The sequence below is a fragment of the Papio anubis genome, chromosome 10 (assembly GCF_008728515.1).
Source record: "Papio anubis isolate 15944 chromosome 10, Panubis1.0, whole genome shotgun sequence".
In the NCBI taxonomy this organism is placed as follows: domain Eukaryota; kingdom Metazoa; phylum Chordata; class Mammalia; order Primates; family Cercopithecidae; genus Papio; species Papio anubis.
Window position 1 is genome coordinate 84,217,953 of NC_044985.1, and position 20,054 is coordinate 84,238,006.

Consider the following 20,054-nt stretch of genomic DNA (forward strand, 5'->3'; position numbering starts at 1 on the left):
AAATGATCCACCTGCCTCGGCCTCCCAAAATGCTAGGATTACAGGTGTGAACCACCATGCCCAGTCGATGTTTTTATCGATGAGAAAGCAAGGAAAAAAAAAAGAGATGGGGCCTAGACTAGAAGAAGCATTGCAAGATGCATTATAGGGTAAAAGACCTGCTAAGCATAGGAAGAGCACATGTTTCCCTGAACACCCAGTTTCCTCAGGTATTTGGTGGAATTACTTCCCAAGTTTTGGAAGTTTATTTAATAGACCAAACAGATTCCAGGGAAAGTGTCATTTCTTTCCACAGAAGGAAAACGACAGATTCCTTTAAACGAGCAGTTCCTCAGCAAGTGCCCTAATGCAGATCTTAAGCCTCAAGAAATTTTGGTCTCAGTGAACATCCCCTACTCAAGGAAGGTGAGAACATCCCACCGTCAATTTCCCAGTTCCACCTGTGATGCTATGGTTTGTTTATTCCAGCCTATGGTGAAATAAGAAAAAGGGTTAAGTGTTTATGGGGGAGATAAAGGCTCAACTTCAGGAAGTGGTATGAGGTCATTATTTTAACACTTGTGAATAGTTGCCTTTTCATTGTATTACGCATGCCCCTATCATTCCTCAAATTAGGAGATTTTTTTTTAGATCAAGTCTTGCTCTGTTGCCCAGGCTGGAGTGCAGTGGCATGATCTTGGCTCACTGCAACCTCTGCCTCCCAGGTTCAAGTGATTCTCCTGCATCAGCCTCCTGAGTAGCTGAGATTACAGGTGCACACCACCATGCCCAGCTAATTTTTGTATTTTTATTAGAGACGGGGTTTCGCCATGTTGGCCAGGCTGGTCTCGAACTCCTGACCTCAGGTGATCCATCCATCTTAGCCTCCCAAAATGCTGGGATTACAGGTGTGAGCCACCACTCCCAGCCTCATCTCTGCCTTTCTCACTCTTTCTCCCCCTACCCCAAGCTCTAAAGTAACTTTTTAACAGGTTTTTGTCCCATAAGCCTTTCTCCCTAAATATGACATGAAGAGTATGCCTCTACCTATATCCTGGGGTTTGAAAAAAGCCTAAAAATACATTTGCAATAGAACTTAGTGGAAAACACATGAGTCTTTGCATGAGATAGAATCAGATTTGAATCCTGGTTTCAAGACCTGAACTAATTACTGAATCCTTCTGTGCCTTGGATTCCTCATCTATAAAATGGGAATACTCAAGCCTGCCTCAGAGGATGTATTATTTGCTAGGGCTACCATAACAAAGAACTACACACTGGGTGGCCTCAACAGCAGAGATTGATTTTTTGGAGATGCTGGGGGCTACACATCTGATATCAATGTGACACTCAACACACACATACTGTCCAGCGCACAGGCGACAGCAACATACACAGACTGCCTGGTGCGTAGGTGACACTCAACACATACGGACTGCCTGGTGCGTAGGTGGTGCTCAGTGTTTCTACATGTGCCACTTAACTGTTTCTTTCAGTTGGAATTTGTGTCAGCCTTCCGACAAGCCCAGCGACAGGAGAATGCACTAGCGATAGTCAATTCAGGAATGAGAGTCTTTTTTGGAGAAGGGCATGGCATTATTAGAGAGTTATCCATCTCATATGGAGGCGTTGGTCCAGCCACCATCTGTGCCAAGAATTCCTGCCAGAAACTCATTGGAAGGTAAGGCATTAGAGGTAAGGGCTCCTCTAATACTTGTCCTTAGACTCCAAGTATTAAAGGAGCCCTTTTTGTGGTGAGATGTGATTACAAGAAGAAAAGTGTTCCATACCTTTCTATTTAATGGCTGGGAATTCCAATAAGATTTTGTTATTATTTCCATATGTCTTGATTTTAGTGAATTCTGAAGTGGGAATTATATACGCTGTGTGTATGCGTGTGTGTGTGTGTGTGTGTGTGAGAGAGAGAGAGAGAGAGAGAGAGAGAGAGAAAAGCCCTCTCCCAACGGTGCCAATTTGTATTCTTTATTTTGGGAGAATAATTTGCCATGATGGAAAACCAATTATGTGAGTTTGTTCTATAATAAATTGTTGAAGGCATTTGCTTGGTTCTCCATCTGTCAAAGATGGGTGATCATACCTACCTCATAGGGCAGTTGAGAGGATTAAGTGAGTGAATACATATAGGGTGCTAAAAGCAGAACTTGGCATGCAATAAATGTCCTAGTGATATGAGGGTCAGTTACTCCTGGACTATGGATTTTATATGAGTTCATTTATTTCTCTGGATCATTGTGTGAGTTGGGTTCTACTAATGTTCCCCTCTTACAGGTGAGGACATGGTGAGACCCAGGCTAGACACCTTGAGAGTGGTGGGCCAATTTGAACTCGGGCTGCCTGATCTAGAGCTTGTACTCTTATTTCCTGTATTAAACTGTGGCTATTTGTCTTACCCATTAGGTGAAGATATGGGGTAATAAACCCTGTCAGGCTAGGAGTTTTCTCTTTGGACTTTCCAGGCACTGGAATGAAGAAATGCTGGATACAGCTTGCAGGCTTGTTCTGGAGGAAGTCTCCCTTTCGGGCTCGGCGCCAGGTGGAAAGGTGGAGTTCAAGAGGACTCTCATCGTCAGCTTCCTCTTCAAGTTCTACCTGGAAGTGTCACAGATTTTGAAAAAGATGGTAAGCAGCACTGGTTACACATTAACTTCCTCGGTACTGGGAGCTATGATGACATCCAAAGTAGAGGCAATGACTCCCTACCAAATAGCTGTAGAATAAAACAGACAATCCACTTTAGAAACACATGCACTTGCTGAGCATCCCTCAGCCTGTCTGTGGGTGGAGATGAGTTTAGGGAAGAATTGCAAGTAGAGCCAAGAGTTGGGCAAGCTTGTATTTAACACCACTCAATGATTTTGTTTCTGACCGGTAGTTTTCCTAGGTTATGTTCAGAAAACTTGCTAATGATTTGAATATGTTTTCCCTCCATAGGGCATTTCTTCCTCTTGAGATATTACCTTCACATTGAGGTTGACTTCATGTGTTTAGTGTTCTTTTCCAGATTCAGTTTCATTTCCCTAGCCTGTCAGGTGACGATGGCAGCCACTGCACAAGATGATTGTGAAATGTGTCATTGTGGGAAAATGGCTTCACATGGTCCCTAGTGCTTCAGAGGAAATCCATAGTATTAGTCATAATAATAGCAGTGACAGTCCATGCATTCTTTTGCCTGATCTCTCTTAGGGCAAACAATGAAAGCTACAAGATTGTTGACTGTGGAGGGCACAACTAAAAAAACAATCTCTGAATAAATCCATTAGACCCAAAGGAGACTTGAGCCTCATTGGCCTCACAAATCCCATGCTATAACCAGCTGACCAAAATAGACTAGAAGCCAAGAATAGTCTTCCTGTGGTATAGTAGTTAGTATGGTCACTTTAAATAGGAGACACAGTCCTCTCTTATCCTTGCTTTTTAGGGTATCTTCTCATTGTAGGTGGCAGCAACTAGGAACCAGAAGGGTAGTATCACATTTTTAAGAATGAAAACTTGAAATCATAGATAAGTGACATATTGTCACCAGGTAACCAATTATAGACTCTTCCAATTAGTAGCAAACTAATGTAATTTCTGGGTGACTCAAGTGATAGAATTTAAAACTTTTGCCTTATAGTCTTATACCCCTCCTCTCTTTAAAAATAATAGCTTCTGTTGATTTTATTTAATTTTTTTTGAGACAGGGTCTCACTCTGTCACCCACGTTGGAATACAGTGGTGTGATATCATAGCGCAGTGCAGCCTCAACTTCCTGGACTCAAGCAGTCCTCCCACCTCAGCCTCCCAAGTAGCTGAGACCATAGGCATGCACCACCATGCCCAGCTAGTTTCTTTATTTTTTTGTAAAGACAGGGTCTTACTATGTTGCCCAAGCTGGTCTTGAACTTCTGGACTCAAGCAATCCTCCTGCCTTGGCCTCCCAAAATGCTGGAATTACAGGCATGAGCCATGGCACCTAGCTGGTTTTATTTTCTATTAAAATTATGTAAATTAGAAAAATAACCACCAAGTGTATTGTTGAAAGCCTTTCCCCCCATCCAGCTCTAGGCTGTACAATGTCCACAGTCTTGTGTAAAGAACCGAATGACTCACTTCCCTCAGTCCTGAGGAATATTCTTGCTGGGGATCAGAATCCTTCCCACTGTGGGGCAGTGGCAGGGATGCAGCCTGTGTCCCCCTTTCTACACAGCTGGAAGGCAACATGGAACAGCTTTATACTTATTTGCAATGGTGTACTTTGATGTTTTCCTGGCTTAAGTATTTTCTTCCTTTCCATTTTATTTGCTTAGCTTCTATCTTACTTTTGGATCAGTTTGTAAGTCCTCATATCATTTAGGAGAGTATATGAGAGAATCATAAGAAACATACAGCTGGTGGAAGCCAGTTACCTACCGTATTCATCTGGCTTTTCATAATATAAGGAAGTATGTATGCACCTTTCAGAGTATTTGTCCTTGAGTCAGGGAGCTGCTTGTATATCTGGGGTTCTGAATAGGGCGAGTGCTTAATACATGTGAGACTTCAGAGTAGAGATGCTTGCTAAGACTCATGCTAGCCTCCCTTCCAGAATCATTCTGGCGCATTCAAACCATTTAAAATATCTGCAATGGTTCTACTTTTCAGGACCCAGTTCACTATCCTAGCCTTGCAGACAAGTATGAAAGTGCTTTAGAAGATCTTCATTCCAAACATCACTGCAGTACATTAAAGTACCAGGTGAGTGGTATTTTTGTTTTTTGAAATTCACAGTCTGGGCTATAGTGCTTTGACCTGGACATTCCCACTGTCTCTCCATGAAACTCAAGCTCCGTAAGTCCAAGTTCCACTTCTGGTAAACTCATAGCTTCCTTTAGGGGTAATTAAAATTCCAAAATCAGTGAAGAATTGTGATTAAAGACAAATCTAGCAGTGGTATTTTGTCGATTTGGGTCTTAAAGGTCACGTGCTTTGCACTGTGGCCTTGTACCACAGACACACATGAGCTGGCCACCTTGTCACGTGTTTCCTGCTCTGGGCACTGCAGGCATCAGAGTCCAATAAAGCCAGGCTCTTCGGCAGGGCCGTGGGCTGCTTTGCTTTCATTTTTAGAGGAAAAGACACAGCCCCTGGAGGTTGATGAAAATGCAATAATGCTTTTAAGAAGAACTGCTGATTTGTTTAGCGTGAATGTGAAGATATTTCACTCCCTTAGTCCCTATTCTCCTAGTGATTTTTCTGTGAGTTACATTTTAGAATTGAATCAAACGTAAGTACTAAGAGCTTTTCGTAAGCTCTCCTGATGAAGGCTGACTATTAGAAAACAGAATTCCTAACTCTCAAATGGAATTTTCTGCCACCTCATAAAAATATTGCCTGAAGTCACCCTGTTGGTAAAGTGGATACAGTGTGGTGTGTTTTTCCTTGAAATTATTATCAGGAAACTTGACCTCGAGAGTTTTAATAAGTCAAGAACATGAAAAGGCTTTTTAAAGCATTTGTTCACTGAATCTAATGTTGGATTTAGTTGTAAAAGCTTATAATATGTCATAATGAACATTGAAGCTGGTGTGTATTCCTTGAGGTTTTCGGTTCAATGTTTAAAAGTTAAAATGCACCAAACTCCATTGAAAATGATCATTTTGAAAGTTAAAAACAGCTGCCATCTCCCCTGGTGTTCTTTTCAAATATGATAGTTGAACCCTTCGGCTTATAAATGCCATAATATTTCTTAAACAATGGAATAAATTTCAGAAAGAAACAACAGCAAATTCATAGATATCGAAATCATCCAAAGAAAAAGGAAATTTTTCACATAGTGCATGATCTTGAATGAGAGTTTATCATTGATTGCAAAACAAAGTTTTAGATACAAAGTGTCTGCCAGATAGGTGAGTTTTGCTTTTGTTTTGCCTGTGGTTTTTCACACGCACATACAAATATCCGCATTGCTAGAGCAACGTCAGCACTCATGAATAGCATTTTCCCCCTAAATCAGTTCATTTGTTTTGAAAGCATTTTGACACAGCTTCAAAAGATCACCAGTTTGAGGTGGCAACATTCTTCCTTCCATAGTATCTTTAGCCAAATACTAAGCGGAAGCAGGTAATGGAGGACAGCCTCTTTTACCAGTAGATTTATCATGACTGACTGCAAAAAAAAAAGAAAGAAAAAAAAAATGATATCTTTGACTATAGGACAAAGACATTTTTGGAATTTTTCCTCAGTTTTTTGGCCAGCCTCACACAACATGGTTTCAAAAGACTTTTTTTCAATGTGATGAAGTGTTCCATTGGTTACAGTGAAACGTGTTATGTCAGTTAACTCCCAGACCCATTACAGATAGCTATGAATGTCTTTCCTTAATGTCTGAGCTTGTGAAGTATCTGGAAGTTTGCTTTTCAGGATGAAAAAAGATCTTAGGGTTTTAAAAAGAAGATGTGGGTGATTTTTTTCACTCAAATGTGTGTTCAGGTTGAAAGCCCAAGCAGCATCCCAGCTCAGGACTTTGGGGGATATTTTGCAGAGGAAGTCAATTCCTACCATCTGCAACATATGAAAAACCACACCTGGTAGAACCTCATTGTTGGTTTTTCCTTTTCATCACTATCTCAGCTCCTCGAAGCAGACGAGGAAGAGGAGAACTGAGGGGAGTCCTTTGCCATGAGGACAGGGCAGTGTGAGCTACGCCAAAGGGCTGGAGTGTTGGGACTGCCTCCAATCTGTGCTCATGCCTGAACCCCAATAAGTAAACTTTTCTCTAGTTTTCCCTAGTCCCCTACATTCGTGGCCTAATATCTACCTTTATTTAATGGAGCCCTGGGCCAAGGCCTAAATTATTTTTCTCGATAGTCTCCTGCTTTCTAGCTTATAAAGTCAGAATGACTCAACAATAACTGAAAAAGAAAAAACAAAAACTTAGTCAATACTCCGTTTTTTGTGCCCTGTATTATACTAACTACAAAATTGAAGTTTACATTTAAGTAAAAGAAATATGAAATTAGAACAATAAATGCTTATCAGCAGTGTTTATTTTGCAGCAAGATGGTAAATTTTATATAAAATAGGAATAAGTGCATCCTACACACATGTCTTATACCTAGTTAATTATAGAAATTACACTACTTTCTGTGCATAGTTGTCAGCCACAATTTGGTTGACATTTTACTTCTTGTCATTATGAAATGACAATATTTCATTGCTTATGAAAGCAATATTTTTTTTCTTTTCGAATCAATGTTGAACATGTTCTGAAATAACACATGCCACTCTGCTGTTCTCTCCTGATATTCCAGCCCTGCCACCTGCCTGGAGAATCTCTGATCTCTATCTCTACCCAGAGGTTTATTTTTTGAGGCCCTTAAATAGTTGGGTAGTGAGTGGGGAGCACTCTTCTCGAGTTCCTGGATCTGTAGAGGGCACTGGAGAACTGTACATTTCACAGCTGTCTTAAGTAAAGCTCTCATTATAACCAGAGCTCTCCTCCATTTGTGGGATTAGATTAATTAAATCCAAATGTTCAGAAAGGAAAGCAAAACATCTACATGAAAAGGAAATGTGTTAATCAGGGGAATCCAGACAGCTTCTCTTCAGTTCCGTAGAGCAAGAGGCTTGGAGCACTTTTATTGGACCAGGGCGGACTTTGAAATAGGAAAACCTGCAGTGAAGAGTGAAATGAAATACCATTTTGGATGGATTCAAGTATCTAACTTGTTGTTCATATGTACTGAATAGGCTTTCTCAAACTGCACATTCTGGTAATCAAATACAAAAGAATTTAGCTTTTCTCCCCACTCAGATGCCTTAAAGGACACTATGTTGGAAATAGGCCTGTTTCTTCTTTTTTCTCCCAGTAAAGATTTTTAACCAGGATGTGTTGGCGACTTGTTTTCTCTTCCCTCTTGCCATATGATGTGTAGGCTCATCTCAAAGGAAGATCCAGGGCATTGTAACACTCATCTCAAAGGAAGATCAAGTGCTCAGGGTGATCCTGTGAATTGCAGGATGGGAAGGGGAGGCATCCATAGCTTTTCCCTGACTGCGACCTGGCCAACATGACTGCATGCCCCTCACCCCCAGATCTTCCAGAGAAAGCCTCTGGGAGTCTGGCCTCAGTCCCACTACCAAGTGCAATGTGGACACAGTGAGTTACAGACTGGGGTACCCGCCAGGGCTTAGCAGGCCACTCCTCAGCCACAGCCTTCACCCTGGCCTTATGTCTCTTCACTCGTTCTCCTTCTTTCTTCATACCTTCAATTCTTTTCACAATACACACCCAAGTGGGAAAGCCAGAAACTCCCATATTTGAAATACCAGGGCAGACATTGTGCTGACTAATCTCTGCTTTGGTTAATGAAACACATTTAAGGTATTTACAGAGCCACCAGCAAGGCATTCTGCTCCAGGGGGCTTTAAGACAGAGCCACATTAGTGAATCATTACTCCAACTGCAGGTCCCTTTGGCTTCATTCTCTACCAGGATTGTCTAAGTTAAGAGTTTTGCCAATTGTTTCTTACATTGCCTCACTCAAAATAGAAAAAAAGAAGGCTACTCTGGTTGAAGTAATAACCTCAGTATTTTCTATAAACATAGTCACGATATCACCATACTCTTCTGTAAAATATTATATGTGTCATGCTTATATAGAAACAGTAAGGTCATTTTGATAATAAAATTTAAAGAGATACATAAGCATTAGCAAGAGGACATAATTTTATATTATCAAGAAGAAAGATTTAAATTTGTTTACTTATGCAAATGGAATTTTCATTAGAGATGTTTGGGGTCTACATTCAAAAAAGGTGAAAAATAAGAACATCATCAGGGATTGACATACCAGTTGGCTTATTGAATTACTGTAGTAGGTTTATTGTCTTGGTGTTATTAATAGTGACTTTTTTCTTTTTTTATGGAGTCTCTCTCTCCCAGGCCGGAGTGCAGTGCTGTGATCTTGGCTCACTGCAACCTCCACCTCCCAGGTTCCAGCCATTCTGCAGCCTCAGCCTCCCAAGTAGCTGGGATTACAGGCATGTGCCACCATACCTGGCTACTTTTTTTTTTTTTGTATTTTTAGTAGAGATGGGGTTTCACCATGTTGGCCAGGCTTGTCTCAAACTCCTGACCTCAAGTGATCTGCCCACCTTAGCCTCCCAAAGTGCTGGGATTATACGCATGAGCCACTGTGCCCAGCCCAATAGTGATTTTTCATACGCAATAGTATTCTGGTTTGAGTGTAAATTATATAGCTACCTTCTTATGGGAGATGTGCATAATAATAATTCCTACTTTCTCTATAGAAATGTAAAAGTATATTTTGGTTATTTATTAAACAGCATATGGGCCCAAAGCAGCATCCTGAAGACCCAATTGGCCACCCCATCATGCATCTGTCTGGTGTGAAGCACGCCACGGGGGAGGCCATCTACTGTGATGACATGCCTCCGGTGGACCAGGAACTTTTCTTGACTTTTGTGACTAGTTCAAGAGCTCATGCTAAGATTATGTAAGTGATAAAGTTCTTACCCAATGGGCATAAATGATTGTCTTTTCATCTAAGTCACATTAGTGAAAAGTAATGGTGTGAAGAAATAGGCTATTTGTTGGTGATATCCAATGCAGACCAGAGGTGAAATGGGATCGAAATGTAGGATTTACTACAACTTCATTGTCCCAAGAATTTTTTCTCAATTGTCTGGCAGAGACTGTTGGACAGTTCTTACCTCTCTCATATCTTATTCTCCAATTACCCATGTTCTCAGCCTCTATGGCCACTCTCAGAGCTCTGCTGTGTATATCACCTAGGTCTATTGATCTGTCAGAAGCTCTCAGCATGCCCGGTGTGGTGGACGTCATAACAGCAGAACATCTTAGTGACGTCAACTCCTTCTGCTTTTTCACCGAAGCTGAGGAATTTCTGGCGACAGATAAGGTACTGCATTTTTGCTTTCTATTTGAAAAATAACTTTCTCAGTTAATGGTGCTTCATATTTTCTTAACGATATCATCTAATTTGGCACACCATGAAAGACTCCAGTATTCTTAGAATGCTTATTATAAAGGTATATTCTAATATTGAATGAATTCAAATATATTCATTTTCCATGTAAGTGAAGACATTAACTAGTTATGTAAAAGATTATTTGGTATTTTACATTTTCTAATAGTGAGATGGCCTGCTGCTAATGGTATAAATGGATAAATGAAGATGGATTAATGATAACTTTTATATGGAAATCCCTTTCCTGAGAACTCCTTATTATTGTCCCAGTCTCAGCGTGGTCAAAGTTCAACTACAAGTTCAAGTGATATCTACACCATGAAGCCTTTTTTCTCATTCTTCAATCCAGAAGTAGTGTTTGTTCTCTCTCTCTCTCAATCTCTCTCTCTCTGTCTTAATCTCTCTCTCTCTCAACTTATTCTGATTCATTCATATTTCCGTGTGTTAAATGGGCTTTTTATTTTTTATTTTATTTTATTTTTATTTTTTTAAAATGGAGTTTCTCTTTGTCACCCAGGCTGGAGTGTAGTGGCATGATCTTGGTTCACTGCAACATCCACCTCCCGGGTTCAAGCAATTCTCCTGCCTCAGCTTCCTGAGTAGCTGGGATTACAGGCATGCACCACCATGCCCAGCTAATTTTTGTATTTTTAGTAGAGAGGGTTTTTGCCATGTTGGCCAGGCTGGTCTCGAACTCCGTACCTCAGGTGATCTGCCTGCCTCGGCCTCCCAAAGTGCTGGGTTTACAGGCATGAGCCACCACACTGGGCCTAAATGGGCTTTTTAAAAGTGAGCATCTGTGATGTCTGGTCACCATAGTTGAACCAGATATGTATGATCTCTACTCTCATGGAGCTTAAAGTCTAGAGGAGAAAATGAAGTGACCTTTAATGTACTTTCTACCTTGTGTTAAGTTTGTTTATTTTGATGTCTTTTATATTTCCTCTATCTAGTATAAATTCCTTGAGTGAGGACCCATGTCTGATTCATCTGTGTATTCCACACACTGCTTCACACATTGCAGGGTGAATGAGTGGAGGTATAGTGATAACATTGTTGCCTTGTGAAAATTACAAATGATTAAAACTTTGGCTACAGCAAGGACAGCAGTCAGCAAGTTTTCTGCATAACTCAGACTGCTCAGTTCAGTGTTTACCCAAAAGGGCTTCATAATTTGAAACAGTCCCTTCCTCTGGCTCTCCCTGGAAGATACTTCCTGGAAGATATTGTCTGTAGAAATGAAAGCTTGATGACTGAGAGTTTGAACTCAAGGTTGAAACTCCCCCAAAGCAGGGCTGTGTAGCACTGGCAGAGATGGTGAGAATTTAAGGCCTTTGCATAAATGTTTACTAAACAAGTGAAACTGATCTTGGCTGCATGATAGTGTCTGCTCTCTGAGATGTGCTTATGAAGATTATAAGCATCTCAGGAGCCACATCTATGTGCCAGGTCACAGAAGCCAAATTAGGAGACTTTGGAGTGCCATTGTGAATGATTGCCTTTGTTGGTGTAATGCTTTTTAAAACATTCATTTATGGCACTTAATGGCTTTTAAAAATCTTTTCATTGTAGAAATTGTAAGCATATACAATAATGGGAAAGTACTGTACAATGAACTCCATAGATCCATCAATCAGCTTCAACAGTTATCAACATGTTGCCATTCTTGTTTCATTTTTCTCTCCTTCACTGCCCCCCTCCAACGAACACACTTCTTTTTGTGTGTTCATGCTAGATTTAATGTTTTCAATACCTTTTTTTTCTGATGACAAAACTACTTTATGTTCATTGTGGAAAAGACACAGTAGTTTAAAGTCGATTTTTAAAATGAGTGATTACGTTGAAATTGTGAATCACAGCATAAGGTAGGAGAGAGAACTCAGTAGTCATGGTGACTTCTTCCAGTCCAGACTGATTTTACCTTTCTCAAGGCTTAAGGTTTCTTTTCCCCGTCTACATTTCTGCTCTGGTCCCTGTGTGAACTCCTGAGTCCAGCTACCCCACCTGCAGGTGAATAATCCCCAGGAAGGGGATGCCGTCTGCTTGGTTGCATCTTGGCTAGGATGCCTTTTCATGAAAAGACAGTTTGTGAGGAGAGATGTGCTCACCAGCAGGCTTCTGTTATCACAGGGGACTCCCCTTCCCAGGTCACCCCCTTTTTCTCTCTGGTTGAGATGAGCTATGACTTCCTGGTCTCCCTGTCCATAAAGGCAGAGGTTGCGTCTCTCAGAACAGCTCTGATTGTCGTGTGACAGCCACACGTCAAGCCATGGGACAGGCTGGCCTTCACACAGCCTCATAGGCTTCGCCTGGAGCCTGAGCCTCCTGTCCTCGAGACAGCATGACTCCTGCTCCTCTGATACAGCACAAGGATCTAAACTTCCCCCAGTGCCTGGGGTCAGGAGGCCAGCTGTGGTTACAGTCATGGACAGATGTGGAGGGGTCACATCTAGCCCTAACCCTCATGTGATCTAGTACTAGGAGGGAGGAAGAAAATAAATAAAAGAGAGGACCTGATGCCTGCCCTCCTTGACAACAAAGGTCTTTCTGTGTCGTAGGTGTTCTGTGTGGGTCAGCTTGTCTGTGCCGTGCTTGCTGATTCTGAGGTTCAGGCAAAGCGAGCTGCTAAGCAAGTGAAGATTGTCTATCAAGATTTGGAGCCACTGATCCTAACAATCGAGGTAATGAGTTCCATGGTGGTGCCAGTTGGGAGCCAGAACAAGTATCGGTTAAAATGCTTTTGGCTACCGTAACAGAAAAATGTGGCTCAAAGTGGCCTCCAAAATACAGGGACTTTGTTAACCTCTAAAGAGTCTCAGTATTAACAATTTCCCCAAGGACGCGGCTTTTTTCTGTTGCTCCTCTCTGCTGCCCACGATAGAAGCTCGATTCCTGTGGTCACACAGATGGCCACCAGGACAACCTGGACTTCCTCATTCATGTTCGAGGAGTAAGAGGAACCCTACTGCCCCAGCATTCCAAGCACAAATCCTGAGATCCAGCCTCATTAAGCCATTTAGGTGACATATCCATCTCTGAATTAATGACTGGCAGGGGAATGGAGGAGCTGTTGGTTACTTCTAGGGGTTGGAGTTGGGGCCAGATTTCTCTGAAGTAAGTGGGCTACATAGGGGAGTGTAGGAAACTGAAACAAATCTGAGCCCTGTTGGGAAAGGGGAAGGGGAGAGGATGCTGGATGGGAACCAGTGATGTCCAGGAAAGTGGATCCACTCTGTGACTTTGTACCCACCTTCACTCAGGCACACAGTGAGGACCAACAGGATGTTCCATGAAGTGAGTGTCAGAGACACGATTTTTAGATTTTTCAAGAGATAAATCGTATGATGCCTACAGGTATTTTGGCAACTTAAACAAACTGGAGAATTGCATTTTCTCTTGTGATGTTGAGAGAGGAGTTGAAAATTTATAAAGGCTATAAGACTCGTCTCCGTGAAATGATAGGATGTTCTGTGTGCATTCCATTGGTTCTTATAATTTCCTGAATGATGAAAGAATGAACACTGGGGAGGCAGTGTAAGTAGATGAGACTCAGTCTATACAGGCTGCATGTGCTCTGGGACACAATATTAGCTTCACAGCATAATGAACATGTTGTTCTCTGGGTGACCAGCATGGCCTGAGGCAGAATTGAGGAAGCGACCTGGGCACCATGAGTGTCTCCAGGAGAACTGGGTGTTGGGGAGTTTTCTGCCATGCTGCTTGATGCTTAGGAACATGGAGTTTGTCTCTGGGAATTTTTCTTACATTTTCAAATAAAAATAAAATCATGTCAAAAAGACAAAAATGTAGAAGTTTAATTGGAGTCGAAGTGTGATTAGGCCTCCCAAATTTTCCTGGCCAGTTTCAAATTCAAACACTCTGTTCCCTTCTCAGGCCCTTTTCATTTACGTGTTGCCTGCTGCTCTTGCTTCCTATATTCCATCCCCCGAAGTTTTGCTGGAGAGTTAGAATTACTTATTAGAAATTATTTACATAGTACTTCATCAATGTTTTGTGTATAAATCTTTGCCCAATATCAGGGGCTAAATATCTACTCTTCACTCCCCCTACCTTCCAGCCAAATAAAAGCCCCTATAAGCAAATATAATAGATGCCACTCCCCCCGCCCTCATCACTTCAACCAATAGGCTCGTGATTGTCTGCCAGAGAATCCCAGCATCAGATTCAAGCTTTGGCTTTGTGGAAAAGAGTTGCCTCACAATGTGTTCAGAGATTAAGCTCTCAAAGTTTCATCAACTGGATCAAAGTGAATTTAATCAAAGTTTAGAGGAGGGAAATATGCCCCTCTCCCTATTCATTACAGTTCTTTTATCGCTTTCGTGACTAAGAAAAATTCAGAAAATTGGCTCAAAGTTACTCAAAGAGCAACCAGCCAGTAAAGTTGAAAAAGATTAAGCTTTTAAAAATAGGATTTATAAAACCTAGCTTTTTTTCAACCTGGAATCTCTTTAATCTTGGATTAATAAGAAAAGCACATGAACTGATTCCAATAGGAAGTGTGTTATCAATCAAAAAATAACAAAACCAAATTTATCTCTGTCACTATCACAAAGGTTTAATCTGACTCATGCTTTTCGAGTTTTTAGTAGATTGAATGGGGAAATGATCAAAACTCTTGAATCGAGGGGTAAGGATGATGACCATAATGGAAAAAAATGTGTTCCCTACCAGCATCTGTCATGAATAATAAACATCAACAACAACATGATCATAGCCAGGACCTATACAGAGCTCACTACGTGGTTGACATGATTCTAGGTCAGTTTCACACATTAACGTACTAAATGCTCACAAAAATCCTATGAGGTAAAAACTATTTTCATCCCCATTCTGATGGGGAAACTAAAAAACAGGGTTACCCAAGGTTACATAGCCAGTCAGTAACAAAAGCAATCAACAAACACTCTGTCAAACAAGCTGGGTCCCACCGGTGCTATAAACAAACCAACCTAGTGTTTGAATGGGGGAAATGGCAGAATCACAATAGCATATCCCTCTAAGGGGTGTTGTCTAGACACCTACTGGTGGCCAAAAGGAAACAGAGATAAGAGAATCCCCAACTACCAACAGAGTGGAATTTCATGGATGGACAATAACCCACAGTGGATAATGCCAGCAGGAGCTGGCACACCACATTTGCCAGTGGACACATGGATTACTGCAAGATAAATTCTCAGGGATAGCTAAAAACCAACCTATGTTACTGTAACTACATCTCTGGTTATGTGTACCACTGTACGCCTTTACTGGGCACCGAGGGAGAGCCAATAGAAGCCAGTGTATAAATGGATTTGTACACCCAGCACCCAGACAGGGCTTGTCTGAAATCTTACTTCAGAGCTAGAGGTCCCAGGTGCTCTACTGCCCCGTGCAAATGAAATGCTCATCCCCACAAAGAAGGAATGTGGGGCTGGCAGGCAGAGCCACCATGATCCCAATCACTAGAGTCTCTACAACTAGCAATTGTTGAGTGCTTACTATATGCCGTATAAGCTCTTCACATGTTTTATTTCATTTTATCTTCACCAACCACGATCCTATTGGAGCTATATGTACACCTGTTACTTCCATTTTACAGATGATGGTAAGAGAGGTGAAGTGACAGGCCCACAGTCAAAGCTGGTAAATGGGAAAAATGTGTGCAATGCTGTCTGGGTCCAGAGCCTAGGCTCTGAAGCCCTATGCTATATAGCCTTGGCTACATGAAATGGCTTGTGATGTGAAGACAAAAATCTGCCTGGAAAATACTAGTTTCATTCTGGGATCACTTAGATGCCAGTTTTTTTCTGTGCATATTATTTCTTCGGACTCAGTGGGCACATTTACATTTCCTCACTGAGGAGTCTCTCTGCAGTTGGATTGTTAGCTTGGCTCACCAGGGTCATGGTGAAAGTGCACGGGACCACAAGGTGAAGGGAGAAACAGCCTCTGCTCAGAGGATGTGCAGTGTGGTGTGCCTGCCTCCCTAGGTCTTGCCCAAGCTGCCTCACTCTTCTGTTTTCTCTCTAGGAAGCTATACAACACAACTCCTTCTTCGAGCCAGAAAGGAAACTGGAATATGGAAATGTTGATGAAGCATTTAAAGTGGTTGATCAAATTCTTGAAGGTAAAAAAGTAATATAAGGGTAAGCGACCCTGGAAGCCTTCTAAGCATGTCAGTTTAATGCTTCCTTTGCCTTCTGGAAATCATCTGGTAACCTAGGAGGGTTTTGCTCCTCAGGATCAGGTGGAACAGGCACGTCATTCACAAACGCGTTTCCCTCTGTCTCTGGGGTAGGCGAAGAGCCAATGGGGAGGCAAAACAGGAGGCAAGACCCTGCCCCTGTGCCCGATCCCCCTTCCCTCGTCAAGGCTCCAGTTGTTACAGATGTCGTTTCCTTTCCTGTTCACAACCACCCTGCAAGACAGTATTATTAAGTCAATCTTATAGGCTGGCAAATGGAGGCTCAGAGTAATTATGGAGTGTGACCAAGGTCACACAACAGCTACTAAATGACAGAGTCGGCCATTGAATTGATAGGCTTTATTAGGATTTCCAAAGTCCATGTTTGTTCTTCATCCTTTCTCTCATTGATTCTCTCTCTCTTCCTTTCTTCCTTCTCTGCTTTTTCTTCCCTTCCTCTCCCCTTCCCTTTCTCCTTTCTTTCTTCCAGACTTCTTTCCTGCATATCTGTATGTAATTAAAATTAAATTTGCCTCTTAGAAAATAGTTAATTATAACTTTCCAGTACAATTCCTTAACTTTTGGTTTTGAAATATTTTAAAACTTACATAAAAGTTGCAGAAACATTAAAGAAACTCCCAAATATTTTTCACTCAGATTCCCCAATGATACACACACACACACACACACACACACACACACACACACACTTCTGAGCCATTTGAGAGTAAATTGTAAACATGATGTATGTCTCTTTACCCCTAAATACTCAGCGTTTGTTTCCTAAAAACAGGATGTTGTCTAACATAAACATAGTTATCAAAATCAGAATATTAACACATATACTGTTAATCTACACACCTTATTGAAATTTCACCAGTTGTCTCAATAATGTCCTTTATAGCAGAAAAAAGAGGTTCATCATAAGTCTTAAATAACCCATGCTTTCCCCACCACATTCTGCTGTCATTGCTGCTGTGAAAGCTGTCCTAATGCCTGCCTCACAAGATCTCTGATTTACGCAGACATGCTACTGGATGGTTACGGGCAGTCTGTGTCACATCTCAGAGCAGAGAAATCACCTTGCATTGTCTGTCTTTAAGTGAATTTCCAGGACATTGGCCTCTAGTGCATGTTAAAAACTCCCATCTTCTGGGCTAGTCACAGTGACTCACACCTATAATCCCAGCACTTTGGAAGGCCAAGGTGAGTGGATCACTTGAGGCCAGGAATTCGAGACCAGCTTGGCCAAAATGGCGAAAACCCCTCTCTACTAAAAATACAAAATTTCTGGGTGTGGTGGTGGGTGCCTGTAATCGCAGCTACTCAGGAAGCTGAGGCCCAAGAATTGCTTGAACCCTGGAGGCGGAGGTTGCAGTGAGCCGAGATTGCACCACTGTACTCTAGCCTGGGTGACAGGACACTCCATCTCAAACAAACAAACACAACTCCCATCTTCTTAATTTTTCTCTCCAACCTTGATCACAAAAATAGGAAGAATCCTAAGACACATCCCATCCTGAGTGCACAGCCAGAGCTGTGTAATATGTCACCAGTCAGCCCAGCTTCTTGAACCCCAAGCCCATCATGTCTCAACTCTATGGATGTGTTAAACTTGAAGCGTGTTCGGGGCTGACTGGAAATGTCACCTGGAAGCTGTAGGAAAGATACCTAGAACTGTCACCTACCAGTTTTCCTTGGCATTGTGTCTTATTAGCTGTGTGACCTGGTAGGGTACTTCTCAGGGCTCAGTCTCCCTGTTTTAATATTATGTGGATAAAGTAAAAACAATTTCAAACATGAATTATAAAGATTGTAAGAGATAATCACGTGTTCTTGGCATATAGTAACAAATCAATAATTGTGAGCAATGATTATTAGATTCAGATGATTTTGTTCTCCTGAAGAGATTGTCTATTAGTGAGATACATTGGCAGGGGTTCATTTATCAAACCCAGTGTTTCCAAGATTTTCTCCTTGTAGAAATCACTGAGGATATTTATGAGACCTGGAGATTCCTGTGTCCTTTTTTAGAATTGTAGAGGATCCAAAACAGCCCCAGAATCAGTTGTAACAAGTTTCCCAGGTAATTCTTAGGGCTAGTAAAATGTGGAAAACACTGGAAAGGTAAGTTTGATTTATGGAAATGAAGAGAAAAGGAGGGTACATTTCTATCATGGAGGGTTTCTGGCATGAGCATGTCAGAAATATCAATATTTAGGGGGGTTCCTTGTCTCATGTTTGTTTTTTGACATAATGAGTATTTGTGCAAGACTTCTATTGTTGTATTTTTCCTTGACATCTTCTTTAATTATCTAATTCAATTAGGTGATTGATTTAGTCTGCCTCTTTAATTTTTGTTATTGTTGCATACCCCATTGATAAGTATAAAAATAATACGGGAATATTAAAAAGGATGTTTATACTACTTTTCAGTATAAATGCCAGGTGCAGTGGCTCACTCCTATAATCCCAGAACTTCGGGAGGCCAAGGCAGAACATGTGAGGTCTGAAAGAAAGAAAAAGAAAAAGGAAGCCGGGTGTGGTGGCTCACGCCTATAATCCCAACACTTTGTGAGGCTGAAGCAAGCAGATTGCTTGAGGCTAGGAGTTTGAGACCAGCCCAGTCAATGTAGCAAGACTCCTTCTATTTTTTAAAAAAAAAAAAAAAAAGGAAGCCGAGAGCGGTGGCTCATGCCTGTAATTCCAGAATTTTGTGAGACTGAAGCAGGCAGATTGCTTGAGGCCAGGAGTTTGAGACCAGCCTGGCAATATGGCAAAACCCTGTCTTCAATAAAAATACAAAAATTAGCCAGGTGTGGTGGCAAACACCTGTAATCCCAGCTACTAGGAAGGCTGAGGCACCAGAATGGCTTGAACCCTGGAGGCGGAGATTGCAGTGAGATGAGATCACGCCACTACACTCCAGCCTGAGAGACAGAGTGAGACTGTCAAAGAAAAAAAAGAGATAGAGAGAGAGAGGGAGGGAAGGAGGGAAGGAGAAAGAAAAGGAAAGACAAGGGAAGGGAAACATGAGGGAAGGCAAAAGAAAACCAGTTTTCATCCTTTTGACTCACTAATTTGAATCTAGTTTTTCCTTTGTCTGCTATCTCATTTGGATTATGAGTTTCTGATTACTTATTTCAATGAGAGGTAATTAGAATTAATTATAGCAACACTTTATCTGTCTTCTAAGAAAATAAGTGTCCCACACTAGGGTCTGTAGGAGTAGGGGTAAGGGGAGGGAGAACATCAGGAAGAACAGTTAGTGGATGCTAGGTTTAAAACCTAAGTGATGCGTTCATCTGTGCAGTAAACCATCGTGGCACACGTTTACCTATGAAGCAAACCTGCACATCCTGCACATGTACCCCAGAACTTAAAAGTTGAAGGAAAAAAAAGAAAGAACATAGGTGTTCCAAGAAAAAAAAATATTTAAAAGATAAAATAAATGGAGCATTACATCAGGTCTTAGAATGTGTTCTTGGAGGGAGTACCATTATTGTTTGCACTTATCTGCTGCGAAGATATATTTCAGCTCTATCTAATCCCGGTGTCATAGCACTGGAGGATGCTAAAGATTACCATTTTCAAATGAGCCAGCTGAGGCTAGAGAGGCTACCTGATTGACCAGGATCAAATCTAAGAGTTTTCCCAATTCCAAAGTTAGTATTCTTTCCTCTACATTATCCTGCTTCTTATTTATCTCATTAAAATTCTGTTAACTGGGATGTGCTTTATACTGAAGAGCACAGAGGACAATCTGTATAGAAGGATTTACAAGAGACCCAGGGAGCCCTGAACCTGAGACAATTTTCCCCACAACCTGCTCCGCTGGGCATGGTACAAATAGATACATTCACATCTTAGTAAATTTGGGACTTTAAGGGCCTCTTATT

General features: G+C 41.4%; 1 protein-coding gene across 2 annotated transcripts in view; it reads left to right on the forward strand.

Moving 5' to 3' along the window:
- Window positions 1-20,054, forward strand: part of AOX1 (aldehyde oxidase 1) — an 87,996-nt gene that overhangs the window by 26,882 nt on the left and 41,060 nt on the right. Inside the window, exons 13-20 of one of the 2 annotated variants that reach the window (XM_003907783.4) lie at window positions 296-405; window positions 1,476-1,660; window positions 2,457-2,619; window positions 4,621-4,713; window positions 9,307-9,476; window positions 9,776-9,902; window positions 12,530-12,652; window positions 16,002-16,098. In XM_003907783.4, coding sequence (XP_003907832.1) covers window positions 296-405; window positions 1,476-1,660; window positions 2,457-2,619; window positions 4,621-4,713; window positions 9,307-9,476; window positions 9,776-9,902; window positions 12,530-12,652; window positions 16,002-16,098 — 1,068 coding nt within the window. 2 annotated transcript variants of the gene reach the window in all.